Raw genomic sequence first — 16,040 nt, 5'->3', positions numbered from 1 at the left:
GAAGCCACTATCTTTTGCCTTTTGAGTTTGATCCAAATTTGCTAATGAGTCTCAGTTTCTTTGGACTAATTGGGTGCCACCAAAAGAGTCGATGTCACCAGCCTGGGGCTTGCCAAGAACAATTGCTCAGCCAGCAGACTCTATTTTCTAGGGTGCAGAGTATAGAGGAGTCAAGTGATGTCTTGGTAGAAATGCTGATATTTGTCCAAAAATGTAGAACAAGGGGAAAGGAGAGGAAAAAAATTCCCAGAAGTCCTCCAGTCTTAACTTCTTTGTGGCAAATGTTTGCATCATTGTTTATTCAACTGTGTAATAACAAGCACCAGGAAACAACATGCAACATTCTCCCCCACCTTGATATGCAGTCCCAGAATTAAGAGACCCATGGTCAGGATGTTGAAGGGATCTTGTGTCTAAGAAAGATCCTGGATGGGCATCTCCACATGGTCAGAGTCGAACAGGGCAAAGGGCAAGTCCTCTGGTCGTTGGCCTCCTGCAACAGCTAGAGAAACCAGACACCTTTTCCTACTTCAGGCCTGACTAGGCAAAGTGGCGGTGCCAGCCCTGGTTGGAGACGACATGAGTCCTGTGAGGACAGCCCTGCCCTTGGCACTTACCCCTGCTCAGCCCTCTGGAGGTAATGAGGTGAGCATAGAGAGAGAGGCCATAGCCTGAATCAGGGCTCTTCTGGCCAAGAACCATCCAGACTCTTTGTGAGGAAGAGCCTTCTCAGCCCTAGAGAGAGCTCTGGGCTGAGAGTGCCCAGTGGGCATGGACAGTTAGTTCCCTTTCTAAAGCAGTTGATGAGCTAGTTGCTAACTTAGGCCCCAAAAGAGAACACCTTATCCATCACATTTCAAATAAATTATAAATATAGATGCAGAATCCAAACAGAGTTCGAGTAGAAGCTGCTCACAGATCCCCACAGGGGCTTGCTTGGAGAAAAATGAAGGTCACCCCTTTGTTCTTTGTATCTCTAGAGCTGTAGACAAAACTGTCACCCTTGTCCTTAACCAAGGTGACAACTTAGGATAGACAGTTTCAGATTTAGGAACATTCTCGCCCTCATCAATTTTTTCCATCCTTTAATTATTTCCCCAAAATCTAGAACAGAAAACAGAAATTCCAAATTCTTTTACTGAAGGGCTCGGAAGCATCTAGAAGTGTGTAAAAAAACCATACTTTCCCTGTCGAGTGGGGGATTATAACCCAAAGAAGAAATGGATGGCCCAAAGTTAAGGGTTCTAAGTGCTGGGGGCCCAAGTAATACACATCTTGAGGTGGGTAGCATTGGGGAAGGTAAGGAGGTTGGAGGGGGTTGGCCCTGTCTTGAGGACAGGTTAGCACAGGACACATTCATCTTTGGAACTACATTGGGAAATGGCTGGATTCTTCCTTCTTCATCTTTTCCTGAGCAGCCCTGGTGCCAGAGTAGACCAAAGGAGTTATGATCTGGGTAGGAGGCCGATGGTATTCACCCAGTTGGCACCCTTAGACCTTGGGGCCCAAGGAGAGATGGAAGGAAGTGTCAGGAAGAGGACACACTAAAGACAATATGGAACTAGGTCCCGAAGTGAAGAAGCACCAATAGCATCAGGCTGCCCAGGAGGGGGAGGGGTGGAGTCTGGCTGCCGCAAGGAAGCAAGGGACAAGGCTAGGAGAGAGAACACCGTTTTGTAAAGACGAGGAAGGAAAGGTATGAAAGACTAGAAGAGGCGCTGGCTGGAGAAAAAGAGCAGACAGTAAGGGACAAGGGGGCCCATCTATCTATGTCCTGGGACTCTTGGGCACCTCTGCCTAATGATGGTCCTTTAGGCCCTCCTAATGGCCCCAGGAATAAAAGGAAGGCCTGGACGGACATCAAAAAAGAATATCTTAAATGTCTCATCTCCAAAAGGTTAGGGAAGGGAGAGGGCTGATAGGCGGGTGGGCGTGGGGATGGGAGAAAGAAGCAGAAATATTCCTAGCCTTCTCATCTTGTTTCCTAAGTGTGAGACAAAACCAAGTCCACGGAGGAGAAGGAAGTTAGGAGTTCCACAAGTAAGTAGAGTTTAGGGAGCAACTGAAAGTGTTCCAGCTGAGGGACAGGGAGAGCTGAGGGGACAGAAAATGTATTCTGCCAGCAACTTTTCCTGACGTTCTTCCTTAAGGTTGCAGCGCAATGGCAACTCTATCTGCTCCCACTGAGTCCGGGCCTCATGTGGACCCTTAGGTAGGGTGAAGGGTCCCCCTGTTTCACACACAGTGGGAGCTATGGGCAAACAGAGGTCAGAGGGGAGACTGGGGAGCACATTGGGCTCTGGTAGGGCTACAGATAAGATACAGAGACTAGATGACAGCCATTAAGGGATGTCATCAAGTCACTGCTGGGCCCTCCATGCAGGAGTCAGGGTAAGGCTGCCAGATGACTTCCCTTCCCCTCACTGCACTGAGACTGCAGGGCAGCTTTTAGAGACCCGCATCAGGACTCTAGTTTCCTGCCCTCCCCTGCAGCAAGCAGAGGCTCTTTGAGGGCCAAATTAAAGCCCAGTGAGATACCCAAGTCCAGGCAGTAGACAAGAAGTACTGAGTTCCTGCCATTTGCAGCTCCAGCGGGGTGAGGGGTTAGGAGACCAGTAGAGGGCTGCCCAGGTTACCAATAGCTGATGCCTACCCATCCATCGTCTCAAATCTCAAAGCCCAGGATGGTGGGGGGAAGGGAGGTGGAGGAGGAGGGTCCTGTGGAAGCCGGAGATGAAGAGGTGCTGTCCAGCTCAGGAGCAGCCCGCTGTTCACTGCTTCTCCACTGCCCCCTGTTCCGCTGCACTCTCCTGGCTGGGGCCCTGGCCCTGGTCCTGGCCCTGTCCGTGCCACGGTGTCTCTTTGAACACAAACCAACAGTTTCCAGCCCACAGGAAGAAGTTGATAAAACCGAAGAGCTAAAAAAAGAAACCGGGAGAGTTTGTGAGAATAGTGAAGGAGGAGCCGCATGAGAAACGGGAAGAGGAAGTGCATAGAGAACTGGGAGGGTTCAAGGCCATTGTCTTTCAAGGGGTTCTCTAGTGAAAGTATCTAAACTCTATTCAGAGCACTCATTGGCAGTGTAGCTTGGTCACTAGCTGATTCTGGCCCTAGGAACACTACATAAATCAAAGAACACTTGCCTGCCTGCTCGAGGTGCGGGAGACTGGAGCTGTCCAAGGTACTCCTCGAGGCCTAGAGACTCAGTGAGTGAAGGCTTTGTTCAAACACGTTGTTTTTGCTGTTGTTGTTTGTTTTCCCTGCGTACCCAGCCTGTTCTAGAACCTGTGACCCTCCTGCCTCTGCCTGACAGGCTGTTGGTATTACAGGTGTGTGCTACCACACTAGTTCTATTCAAATATTTATTTTAAGTGTTTTGAAAAACTAACAACATAGAGAGGGTAGTGGCACACACCTTTAACCCCAGTACTTCAGAGGTAAAGGCAGGTGAATCTCTGTGATTTGGATTTGGAGGCCAGTCTCGTTTACATAAGACAGTTCCAGGACAGCCATGGCTACACTGAAAGACCCTGTCTCAAAACACACACACACCAACATCAACAACAACAAAAAACCAAACCCCAAAAAACTAACAAGATAGTAATTACGGAGAAAGGAACTGATGTTTGCAATTCACTTTGAAAAGCATTTTTTAAAGTGGATTGAGTTGGCCATGGTGGTGCATACCTTTGCTCCTAGTACTTACAAGGCAGAGACAGGCAGATCCTTATGAATTGGAGACCAGTCTGTTCTACATAGTGAGTTCCAGGCCAGCCAGGGTTATATAGTAAGACTTTGTCTCAAAATAATAATACTAATAAGATGATGGTAGTTTACACCTGTGTAATCCTAGCATTTAGGAGATAAGGGAAGGAAGATTGTGAATTCAAGAACAGTCTGGGTCACACAACAGAGTATCTCAAAACACAAACAAAAAGCCAAGTGTAGTAGCACAAATCAGAAATCCCAGTATTTAGAAGGCCAAGGTAAGAGATTCATCAATTCAAAGGCAGCTTGGGCTGGGCGGTGGTGGCGCATGCCTTTAATCCCAGTACTAAGGAAGCAGAGATAGGCAGATCTCTGTGAGTTTGAGGTCAGCCTGGTCTGCAGAGCCAGTTCCAGGACAGGCTTCAAAGTTACACAGAGATACCCTGTCTCAACAAAACAAAACAACCCATCTTGGGCTATATACGTTCAAGGACAACTTGGGTTAAATAGCAAGACTCAAAATTTGAAACAAAAATAATAGATAAGGAAAGATGGGTAAATACATATAAAACAGACACATTGAAATGTTACAATTTAGGTGGTGAGTATGTAGGCCTCTCCTGTGATTTTTTTTCAGTTTTACTGGATATGTGAAAAATTGTATATTTAAAAATTGGAAGAGAAACCTATATGCATGGTTTCAGAGGGCTCCCTGGTGCACTGGCCATTAAACATTTCAATTGTGGGCCTGGGGAGGTCTGGGGCATTTTCTGAGTGGTATGGGGTGGCTAAGATGACAAGAGGGCATTTGAGAAGGGCATTTGCTGTGGGTGGGTATTTACCAGCTTATATAGATGCATCTCAGCATTGTAACAACCAAGACAGCCAACACTTGGATTGCCTGCTCGTTGAACCCACCTTTCCGGCAGGGAGGGTTAAGTGACAAGGGACAGTTTCTCTCTCACAGTGGTCCACTCACAGCCCTGAGCACCCTTTGCACACGCTCTCATGTGACATGTGACCAAACAGACAAGAAAGGGTCACCTCCAGGGCAGCTGAATGTGGGAGGGGGCGATGGTAAGGGAGTGACTCAGACTCTCATCCAAAAATATCTTCTCAGGTCAATGTCTAGAGGCACCGCATATGGGCTCTGGGGACACCTTCTCTATTCTTCTCAGAACCAACCAGCTGGGACAGCTGGGCTGCTACACCTTTCCCAGACCCGGGTCTCACCACGGAGATGTTAGCTAGCCCCATCGAGGGTGTGGCCCCGGCACTGCATACTGCATCCTCTCCATGACACACGGACATGGCTGCAGTCAGGCTGGACGGCCTTGTGGCCCCTTTGACATCGGTCAAGCCCTTGCCCCAGGCAGCGGCAGCAACCAGCCAGAAGAAGGTGAAGGAGACAGTCACACAGAAATCCTAGGAGGAGCAGAGGGAAGAAGACATATTCAGGAAGGCCCTGTGATCATCAGTTAACTTCCTTTCCTCTTGTCACACCAGAATCCAGAGGTCCCAAGACAGTTGTCTCTTCCCATCCATCCCCTGAGGACTCTGTTCAGTGCCACCAAAGGAATGCTGCCACTCATACCCCTGCCCGTAGAATTAAGGTCAGGCAATGAGTTGCCAAGGTAATCTCTCATTGCAACCCAAGTGACTTAAACTCCCTGCTCTTTCCTCTCAGCTTCCCTTTGATCACCACTGTTCAAACTATAAGTAATGAGGAAGGCAGATTCAGAAGACAATTGAGGTCTCTAAAGCCCACTTCCCATATTGAAAGTCTGAAAGACAGAGGAAGTAGAGGAAATAATACTAATAATAGATAGCTCTCATTGAGAATAATACATGCTAGATGCTATACATATGTATTCATTTTCTCCTCCCCCAAACACTTGGCACAAGTATTAACTACTCCATCTTTATTTTCTAGTCAAGGAAATTAATGTGCAGAGAGACTGAGTAGTTCATCTAATGTCACACAGCTACTATGAGCAAGTGCTAGGATTTGAACCCAGTTAGGCTAGCTCTTGATCCTGTCTCCTCTGACTGCAAACAAACCAAGAGAGGTTGCAAGGGCAGAGGTTCCATTTCGCACATAGGTGTCGAGGGCTCAGAGAAGCCATCACTTTTGACCTCCCCTCCACCTCGATTTTGGCCTTCTAACAAATGGCTCTTCCTTTTCTTGTCCGTCTGGGCTGTGCTCACTTACCACCAATGGGAAGCGTTTGTTCTCTGTGTAGAGGTTGTGGAAGCGCAGGTACAGGACTAGGGCAGCCATTGTATAGAAGAAGGAAAAGATGCCAAGCGTCACAAAGAACTCTGCCGGGGCAGAGAAGTCTCCCATGAGGTGCATAGTTTTGGAGGTGGAGTCCTCGTCACAGAGCGGCATCTCATACTGGACCCGGTGCAACCTGCAGGCAGCAATGGAAGCCATGCTGAGCCAAGACCAAGCCTCCCTAGCCCTGCCCAAGAAGGGCCCCTGTGTTTGTTCTCACCCTGGGAAAAGAGTCATGTTAGGTAGGAACTTCTGAGGAAATCTTGCTGTCAAGCCAGATACTACCTCAAGATTCTACTCATCTTTTTTTTTTTGGTAATACTGGAGGTTGAACATAGGGTCTCACACAAGCTAGCCAAGTGCTTTAACCACTGAGTCACAGCCCTGGTTCAAGATTCCATCCAAGCCTTATATCCCCCATCAGCAGCCACCCATCCACCTGGCCAGAAATGGTCACCCTGGATTCTAAGTATCTCTAAGGACCTTTAAGTCACAACATATATACGGTTCAACTATTTCTGGTAGCCAAACAAGTAGACAAATCAGATTTATTCTGCCCTTAGAAACACACACTGTATTAAGCAGTGGCCAAGTTAAGGTTTGAACTACCCATTCACAGACTTGATTTAACCCTCCTTGATTAGGCCACATTGAAAAAAATAAAGTGGAAAATACAGCTTTCTGTGTAGAGATACCTAATCTAAATTGGAGGCTGAAATGGTTTCAGACATTCTGAAAAGATGAACTCTGCCTCCATACCCCTCTGAACAGTCATCTCCGCTCCTTAGGCTCCCAAATACTCAGGGGTGAGTATCCTCTTCTACTTCCTGGTCAAGATGTACCTCCTTGTATTTGGGTGACATCAGGTGAGCATTTCACATCTATAGTTTAATATCTAAACTCTAACAAGCTTCCTTCGAGGCACAGAGGAATCTGTAGAGAGAGCTCCAACAGCTGGATTCTCTCCATATGAGCTGCGATGAGCTGGCATTGTTTGAGTTTGGACTGCATCATCGTAACAATGGTATATCCAAGTTTCACTCTGGTGAGAGTGTGTGAAATGGCTAAAAGACAGAATGAGCCAGGTCTTGTTCTTTAGGTTGTGTGTCCTGTGAGTACGAGTAAAAGACGAGAGGTTGGCAGGAACAGAGGAGGAAGAAAGCCCTGCTAACCTAGAAAGAGGGGGGCACTGGGTCAGAACCAATCCCCACTCACCTGAAGGGATAGCCGAACGAAACAATGATGGAGCTCACGTCCTTGGCTTCCTTGTTGCAGCGAACCATGGCTCCCGTCTCCCCGCTGTAAGAGCCGCAGGACCCGAAGGCGAAAATAGCAAAGAGCTGAGAGAAAGTGAAGTCCCTTTGAGCATCAGAAGGTCTCACCTGTCCAAGGTAAGCAGCCACCCTGTGACTCCAGAGGGTGCAGATGCTTAGTGGGCAGCAAAGAAGGATTCCTTTTACTAGTTCCTCCTGGTAGGGACCCTCAGCTGCCATTCTTCTTTCAACTCCAAATATCGTATTCCTTGAACAAAGTGTTGGACCAAATAGCCAAATGAAGAAGACTGACTTTGAGTGTGGTCTCAAGGGAGGGGAAGTGAGAAGAAACAGTTTCCAGACCTCTCTATTGGGCATGGCACTTGGGAGCACACATAGCTTCTTTAAGATAACGAATAACACAAAACCTCTGTAATTCTGGCTTTGGAAATGTCTGTTTCAAAGCTAGACATTTTCCCTCTTTCAAACAAGAGATCAGAAATAGATCAAGCCAGATCAGGCATGCCTGGAATGTTTTTCATTTAGTTTCATTTTCATTCCTCCTTGACCAGTTGTGGACTCTTGTCCTTCCTTTATTTCTAACTTCCAGGAGTTTCTTGCCTCATTGGAGGGGAGGCGTCTACTAAGCCATTTTGTGGTACTGACTTTTCTTCCCTGAAAGCATATAGCCTTCCAGCAACAGCACCAGCTTTGTTGAGAGGCCTGACTCAGGCCCAGAGGAAAACACCCTCCACTTTCCTTATCAGCCTCTGTTATTTCCCACTGCTGTTCCTCTTTGTAAACTGCTGATGCTGTTATTTCCCAGTGATAAGAAGTAGGGATGTTTCAGACCACTGGAATTGTTTTCTTTTCTACCTTTCATCACACCTTCTGTTTTGAGTGATATGAAATGTTCCCATCCTATAATACTCACATTTCTTTTGGGGGGAACACACATTGATTAGAACAGAAATTAAGAAACTGCAATCTCTTGTTCTCCCAAATTGTCTTTTCAGCCCATTTCCTATGCACCTACCTTTGGCATGATATGAGCATTCTTATTAAATGATGACTATATTGTTAATGTTTGCTTCTATCTGCTTCTCTGTCACTCAGTCAGTGTTTCGGACATGATGCAAAAAGAAGACAGTAATCTATACTTGGGACCTGCATCCACTCAAGAATAGAGTTGTGTGTTATTTTTCTAATGCTGATCAAAGGGAAAAGAGATCTAGGTTAGGGATCAGGAAACTGGGCTCTAGTCTTGGCCCCGTAACTCACTCACTAGTTGCCTTGGCTCTCTGAGTCCCAGTTTCTTCATTTTTAAGAGGAAGGACTTGGGGTTTATTTAAAGGCTTTTTCCAGCTCTGGCATTCCTCCACCCTCTGAAGTTAATATATCAGCAGAGCATGCTCTTGGCTGGGTTTACCAACAGCTGTGCTCTGCCCCTGGGTGGTATCCAGTGCTACCACCATGCCTTGCACGCCCTGGCCTGGCCGAGCTCAATGCTGGGGCCACTGTAAAGGTCATGTGTGCCCCTGTTTCCAGCAGGTTTGTTCCAAAGCAGTAAGAATGATCTATATAGGTGACAATACTGAGGAAGGAAGACAGAGAACCTGCCTCGTGCCTGCATAGCTTCCCTATCTGAACTAAACTCTGACAGCTGCAGCAGAGCACTGGTGCTCACCTTCCTGACAGAGCCAGGGACAGAGAAAAGTCACTGATGCCTTTGTCCCATATCCTTAACATACTCAAAGTTGGCCTCTCAGGGAAAGCAGTGGACTTCACTAGCTCATCCTCAGAGGGTTTTTCCTATCTTCGCCCACTCTGTGACTCTCTGTCTCCATGGAAGTCCTTATTCCTCTCCATTTCTGGTGCCTAGGACAGGACACGATCAGGGTGTCAGTCACATCTGAGGAAGGGCAGCAATGCAGGGTGTATTTTAGTCAGTAAGCATAAGGACGCATGTACAGATTCCTACTTTGGGGCAGTGAATACCACGTGTGGAACCTTTTCTTGCCTGGGCACTGTTGGACACCTGCCAAAAGATGGCATTTATTGGTCGAACAAAACAAGGCTGATTTGTAAGACTGCCAATATCATGATATCTCAGAATGATATTTGTCTCATCTGGAAATGAATGACCCTTTGAAGTGATTGAATACCTGACACCTTGTTCAATTTTTGTTTCAGAAAATAAACTGAGAACCTAGGTTTTTAAACTGAAAAAAAAAAGATGGCATTTCTCAAGCGTGTACCTGTACCAGTCACTTTAGCAGAGAGAGAGACACACAGAGACAGAAACAGAGAGGAAGAGAGAGAGAGAGAGACAGAGGGGGTGATGTCCTCATGGAGCTCATGCCTTAGAGTCATATTACTCAACAAGTAGTGTCCAGCCAACTATGGCTATTTAAATTGCTTCAGATAAAATGAAACAAAAGCTAAGATTCAGTTGCTCTGTCATACAAGCCACATAGCAAGTGCTCAGTAGCCACATGCAGCAAATCCTGCTCTACTATCTGTATGGATTACAGAATTTTCCCATCATCAATGATAATTTTTTTTGGTTTTTTGAGACAGGGTTTCTCTGTGGCTTTGGAGGCTGTCCTGGAACTCGCTCTGTAGACCAGGCTGGCCTCGAACTCACAAAGATCCGCCTGCCTCTGCATCAATGATAATTTTAAGTCTAAACTATGGACCCTGCTCTGATTCTTCAAAAAGTGAAATATACTCATAACAACTCTGCTGTTAATTGTTTATTCTTTTCTATTTTGATTCTCTGAAAGTTAGGAATATCTAAACACTGGCTATAGTGGATTTCTTTTTATTTGTCAGAGTGAATGTTTCTTTATTCATTCATTTTGTGGTGTCTGGTGAACACAGGGCATTAAGTATTTTAGTCAAGCGCTCTACCATAAACCCTTTTATCTTCAAACCCAGAACACCACAATCTGTGGTACCAGATAGCAGAGTTGGTGGGTAACAGGAAAATCTGAGAGCCTCATAGGGACCCAAAAGACCTCAGACATTATCAGACCACTTCTGGACACAGACACCCTCTTTCCTCTGATTAAGTGGTGTCTCAAAGTCATATTTAGCTAATGCAAGAGCTAGATTTCAAATTCACAGCTCCTGATCCCCTGTTCTGAGCTCCTTCTATTTCATTCATTCATTTGAAACTCAGCATCTACCTTGTGCCCTGACACTTGAGATATGGAGATGAGTAACACCCTGTACTGAAGAATTCTTTTTTTTTTTTTTTTTTTTTTTTTTTGGTTTTACAAGACAGGGTTTCTCCGTATTGTTTTGAAGGCTGTCGGTCTAGCCCGGCCTTGAACTCACAGCGATCCACCTGCCTCTGCCTCCCGAGTGCTGGGATTAAAAGTGTGCACCACCACCGCCCAGCCCGAAGAATTCTTAAGGCTGAAGAAGAGGTCTCTTCTATGCAGAGATGCAGAGCATGCTACAAGGAGGAAGGCAGGAGCTCTGCCCTGGGCTGCAGGAGCAGAGATACCAGCTCAGCCCATTCACAGCTTCAAACCCTCCACTTTTCTGTACCAGATTTCTTTCTGCCATGACCACGTAGGGAACTAAGCCCCAGGAACAAGAGGAGAAGAACTTGAAACCATGCCTCTCTCATACAAGGCCATGAGATAACACCTTGATCATAAAGAACAAAGACAGGGTACCTGAGAGCAGGGGAGTTTCTGGAGCTCTGATGCTGGGAATGGTGATGGTCATACTTTTCCCTCTACCTCCCCCTCTTCTTCCCTTTCCTTCGCACCGTCCAGGTTTAAGGCTTGGGCTCCACTCTGATGCTGACTGGTGTACCGGTAATAATTCTGTGCCAACCCAAAGAACGGTAACCCCAGGGACTACAAGGCACAAGAACAAAGGTTTTTTCCCCAGTCCTGCTCACAAACATCTATTGCTGTTATGGACTCTGACAGTGTCCATTCAAAGTCTCCAGTAGAAAATACACCAAACAAGTGAAAATAAATTCCACCAATGAAATAACTTCTCTGTACTATAGATCCCAAAGCCTGCCCACCTCTCAAATCATCAGACCTCATCAGGAGGGCACACTAGGATAAAGTTAATATGATCTATTATTATGTGTAAGGAAATGGAATCACACATGATTGAGTTACCTGGTTTATTTTTTGCCTTACATTCAAACTGAAGGGTTGGCAATGGTATTTGAGTAACCTCACCAAAGGGTGATTCTAGTGGGATGGTCGGGATTCATAAAGAAGAAAGTTAGGGAAGGTGGGGGAGAAGGGAACACACATTTATTGAATCTGTTCTTTGTAATCTTCAAGAATGTTCCATGCATTGTAGACATTACCTCCCATAGTCCTTCCAGTAAATGTGGATGACACAGTTTAGCTTCAGATGAAGAAAATGAGGCCATAAATATTTCATTACTTTAAAAAATGTTTTAAATAAAAAACGATTTAATTACTTAACCAGGCTTTGAGGGATGGAGAACAGAGGAGACTGAATTTAGGTCAAAGTCCATCCAATCCTATGTGTTTTTTCCTTTCTTTTCTTTTAAAGCTCATTTTTGAAGCCAGGGAGATGGCTCAAAGGCACTTGCCATGTAACCCTGGTGACCTGCAGTTCCATTCCCAAAATCTATGTAAAAATTAAAAGAGAAAACAAACTCCTTTGACCTCCAAATGAATGTCAGGCATCTGCACTGTGGGCCACACCTCCCTCCCTCCCTCCCTCCCTCCCTCCCTCCCTCCCCCCTCTCCCTGTCTCTGTCTCTGTCTCTCTCTAATGCTAATATAAAATAATATAAATGTTAAAAAGAAAACAACAAAAACCTACTTCAGAGTTATTTGGCTGTACTTAGGAGGCAGAGGCAGGCAGATCTCTGTGAGTTGGAGGACAGCCTAGTCCTGTGAGTTCCAGGTCAGCCAGGGCTATATAGAAAGACCCTGTCTCAAAAACAAAAGATAAGATGGATAGATGGGCAGATGCATGGACAGATGGATGAACAGACAGACAGACAGACAGACAGACAGACAGACGGTTGGACAGACAGACAAAAGATAGATAGATAGATAGATAGATAGATAGATAGATAGATAGATAGATAGATAGATAGATAGATAGAGTTGTCTGGCTGGCTTGATATAGACCTGATAAGATTCTTGAATTGGAACTGAGGAGAGATTAATTTCTGAGTCTTTTTGTTTATTTGGTTTGGTAGACCAGGCTGAGATCCACCTGTCTCTGCCTCCTAACTGCTGGGACTAAAAGTGTGTGTCAGTATGGCCAAGTTAATTTCCAAATCTTAAAGACACTCTAAGTCCTGACTCACAAAAGAATTACATCACTTCTCACAAGGATTCCAGTAAAACCTTTGCCATTATAATAATAATCTGTGTTTTCTGTTTCTCCTACAGTAAGGAGTATTTCTCACACTGGTTCCTATGACTTTTCTGTTCATCTGCAAAGATTCAAGCAAGCCAAACTCACACCCGGAATTTAAGGTTACCTGGAGTAGCACTAAAAGCAAATCATGGCTCTTTCTAATGCCACCCTGTGAATGAAGGTCAGTTCCAAGTCTTTCCCAGAGACCTGATTTAGCAGTGTAAGAGGAAGAGGGACCCTGTTTTGTACAATTACTTTTTATAAAGTTGAAAATCATAAAAGTCAGAGAAGTGTTAGCCGGGCGGTGGTGGCGCACGCCTTTAATCCCAGCACTCGGGAGGCAGAGGCAGGCGGATCTCTGTGAGTTCGAGGCCGGGCTGGATCGATAGCCTCCGAAACAATACAGAGAAACCCTGTCTCGTAAAAACCAAAAAAAAAAAAAAAATCAGAGAAGTCTTAATTCTTAGGAGAGTGGTTTTCACCTGTGGGTCATGACCCCCTTGGAGGTCAAATGTCAGATTTCCTGTATATCAGATGTTTATATTATGGTTCATAACAGTAGCAAAATTACCATTATGAAGTAGCAACAAAATAATTTTATGGTGTGTGTGTGTGTGTCACCACAACAGGAGGAACTGTAGCAAGGGGTTGCAGCATCAGGCAGTTGGGAACCTAGGACTTAGGGTTAGAAGAAGCTTGGGTCATGTGTGCAGGAGTGTTGTAGGAGGTGGTGCTGGAAACACTGGCCAGGTTAAGAAGGAAGCGTTTCAGAGTCTTTCTAGGGAAAACAGATCCATGGTTTCCCCTCACTGTTTCCTCCGGCCCTGGACAGTCCATCTCAGCTCTCTATTAGACCCACTTGTCTAGTTTAGACGCACTGATGTCCCGTTGCTCTGGGTTGCTCACAAGGCCTCCTTCCTTCTGAATGCCAGTTCCTTTGAAGCCATGCTTTTCCTACTCAGTCCCCTCTGCTGCTCAAGTCAGAACAAGAAGGGGCAGGAAGTGAAGGAGCTCAGCCAACATCGGTCCCACTCTTGAGGCAGCAAAGCAAGTGGAAAGTCCCATCGTTTGTTTGCACTTGGGACTCCCAGGCTGCAGCCAGTCAGGGTCTCAGATACCCAGAGATAATCCCAAATGCACTATTGTCCCTGAACTCCAAATTTGATGATTCCCATCCAGGATTTGGTGACAGTGTGCTAAATCGTATCACTGGTGAATGCAAAGCTTTTTAGAACTCACTCCTCCCAGGTATCAAGGGTAAGCTGTTCCCTGGCTGAATTCACTGCCCAGGGCACATTAATAATTTCATATAAGCCAGGCAGTGGTGGCACAGTCCTTTAAACCCAAATAACTTCATATAGCAGTTGGCACATGATTTTCTAACAATATCCTTTTTGTTAGAATTCACAAAATGTTCCCCATGTCTTTGTGTTTTGAAAAACTGACTGCACCTGTCCATGTTTCTAATTTATGATGATCTTGGGCATTGGGTCTAAGAACAGGGGCAATATTCCTACTAGACCAAAGCACCTGAAACTGAGGATCTGGGCAGATGAATGTTTCAAGGACACAGGGTAAATTTAATGTCAAGCTATAGTCTAGCATGCTGACAGGTTTGATCCAACTTTGACTAATGTTGGAAACCGATGTCCAGAGAAGTGACTTGCCCAAGGTCACAGAGCTGAGACGGTAGACCTAGGCCTGCAACCTGCCACCTCACCTTCCCAGCCCAGTGTCCTGTTATTCTAGTTACCACACTTCATTCACGCTGTGGATTTTCTTCTGTCTTAATTGTTTTATTTAATCGTAGGACTGGCAAACTGTTCGTTCATTCATCCACTTCTTTACTCGGTTACAGATGCCCGAATTACTCCAATGACCTCAGCTGGGAGTCTGTCCCCTGAGTCCACCCCCAGGATCATCCAGGTCCTAGAGCGTTCTGGGTAGAAAGGCTTCTGTAACCCTCTTCCTTCCCTCCGGTGCCCTCTGAGGCTTTGCTCTCACTGCAAAGCGGACCTTAAACCCCTGTCCTTCTCACCCCTCCCTCCACTGAAGAGTGGTATGTGCAGGATCAGAGTTCTGGAAAGGTTACACTCAGGTCCTCTCGCCCGAGTGAAATGTGAGCGCCCTGGGCAAAGGCGTCTTGCACATAGAAGGTCCGAATCCAGGACTCCGCAGGCCTGGCTCCTCTCCCTCCTTCCACTCAGTGCTGGAGAAGCAGCCCTGGCTCTCCCCTCCCCCGCCCACCTGTCGCCACCCCCCCACCCTTCCGCAGTAGCTGGGCCCACTGCATGTCCCCAGCCTCCTCCGGGGCCACATTGCTTCGGGTCCGCGTCACAATCCAGGCTCCCGAAATAGCCCGGGGCTAGGGCCGACTCACCCACTGGAGAACTTTGATGAAGCCCAGCGGCTCCTCCAGGCGCCGCCAGCGCAGCCCCACGAGCAGGCGGTCCACCTGCCGAGACAAAGCCAGTAGACAGTCAAGGCGGTGGGCGGGCGGGTGTGGGAGCGTGGGTCCCCCTCTACTCACACGGGCGGGGGACAGGGAACGGGAAATCGGACTCATGCAGGACATCCAGGCGGACAGGGGCTGCTCAAAGTCCACGGGCCGGGCGCTTGGGGCGTACCTGCGGGCGCGGAGACTTGTCCGATGTGCGGCCGGGGCTCTCCGTCGAGGACATGCTGGGGCGGCTGGGCGCAATGCGGGGTTTCGGCTCCCTGGCCGGGAGGCTGCGGGGCGCTCGGGGGCGCTGGGGACGGCGGGCTCGCGGCCGTGGGCAGGCCGGGCTCCAGGCTGGCTGGCGGGCTGGGTCGTGGGGGCGCTGCTGCTTGCGCTCTCGGAGGCTGTGTCCGCTGCGCTGCTCCGCCGGCTGCAGAAAGCCCTCGAGTCCGATTCAAACTTCTGTCAAACTCTCTGAGCCAGTCTGTAGCCCAGTCACGTGGCATGCGATCGCGAACCCTGCTCCCGCCCCCTGCGCTCCCCTTTTACCACGCGTAGGGTGCCTTAAAGGGACCTGTGGAGCCTGCTAGCCGTCGGACTGCCCGAAGGCTCCGGGTTTTTGCCAGAAGCTTTCAGGACGGGTCACCGCTGAAACAGCGCAGCCGCTCCAACACCAAGGGCAAGGTCAAGAACCCACCCGGGATGCATGGGCTCCTAGTGCAGCTTTCCCGGTTCTCCTGAGTTCTGTCTGAGGGTTCTTCTCCTTTTCTATACCGTAATAACTAGAGCGCACAAGATTTTCCTAAGGCATCCTTAAGTGCTCCTGTAACAGAGCTCTGTCAGTCAAAACGGAGAAAGGTAACTGAACTATATATAGACTTTCACTTCGCAGTAGACGTGATGTTACTTTTTAACAACAAACGGCATTTAGATGTTAATGAGTTTCAAAGTTATCACATTTTAAAACGTAAGAACT

The 16,040-nt window shown here is 47.1% G+C and overlaps 1 protein-coding gene across 1 annotated transcript; it reads right to left on the bottom strand.

Moving 5' to 3' along the window:
* Positions 1-263: 263 nt before the first annotated feature.
* Sypl2 (synaptophysin like 2) lies at positions 264-15,496 on the bottom strand. Its single transcript, XM_005076643.4, has 6 exons — positions 15,252-15,496; positions 15,005-15,079; positions 7,202-7,326; positions 5,921-6,122; positions 4,942-5,133; positions 264-2,918 (listed from the first exon to the last, which is right to left on the bottom strand). The coding sequence occupies exons 1-6, from the start codon at positions 15,303-15,305 to the stop codon at positions 2,772-2,774; spliced, it is 795 nt and encodes a 264-aa protein (XP_005076700.1). The 5' UTR covers positions 15,306-15,496; the 3' UTR covers positions 264-2,771.
* Positions 15,497-16,040: the final 544 nt, after the last annotated feature.

Source organism: Mesocricetus auratus, unplaced genomic scaffold (genome assembly GCF_017639785.1).
Source record: "Mesocricetus auratus isolate SY011 unplaced genomic scaffold, BCM_Maur_2.0 Super-Scaffold_100009, whole genome shotgun sequence".
NCBI classification, from domain to species: Eukaryota; Metazoa; Chordata; class Mammalia; order Rodentia; family Cricetidae; genus Mesocricetus; species Mesocricetus auratus.
The sequence above is the reverse complement of the archived record's forward strand: the minus strand, read 5'-3'. Positions and strand labels throughout refer to the sequence as shown.

What these genes read in the sequence shown, in the direction of transcription:
- Sypl2 (XM_005076643.4), bottom strand. Translation starts at nt 15,305, where the DNA reads ATGTCCTCGACGGAGAGCCCCGGCCGCACATCGGACAAGTCTCCGCGC. An exon ending in TCATCAAAGTTCTCCAGTGG is followed by an intron (nt 7,327 to 15,004) that starts GTGAGTCGGCCC and finishes ACTTTCTCTCAG; the next exon opens with CTCTTTGCTATTTTCGCCTT. An exon ending in ACAAACGCTTCCCATTGGTG is followed by an intron (nt 5,134 to 5,920) that starts GTAAGTGAGCAC and finishes TGCTCCTCCTAG; the next exon opens with GATTTCTGTGTGACTGTCTC.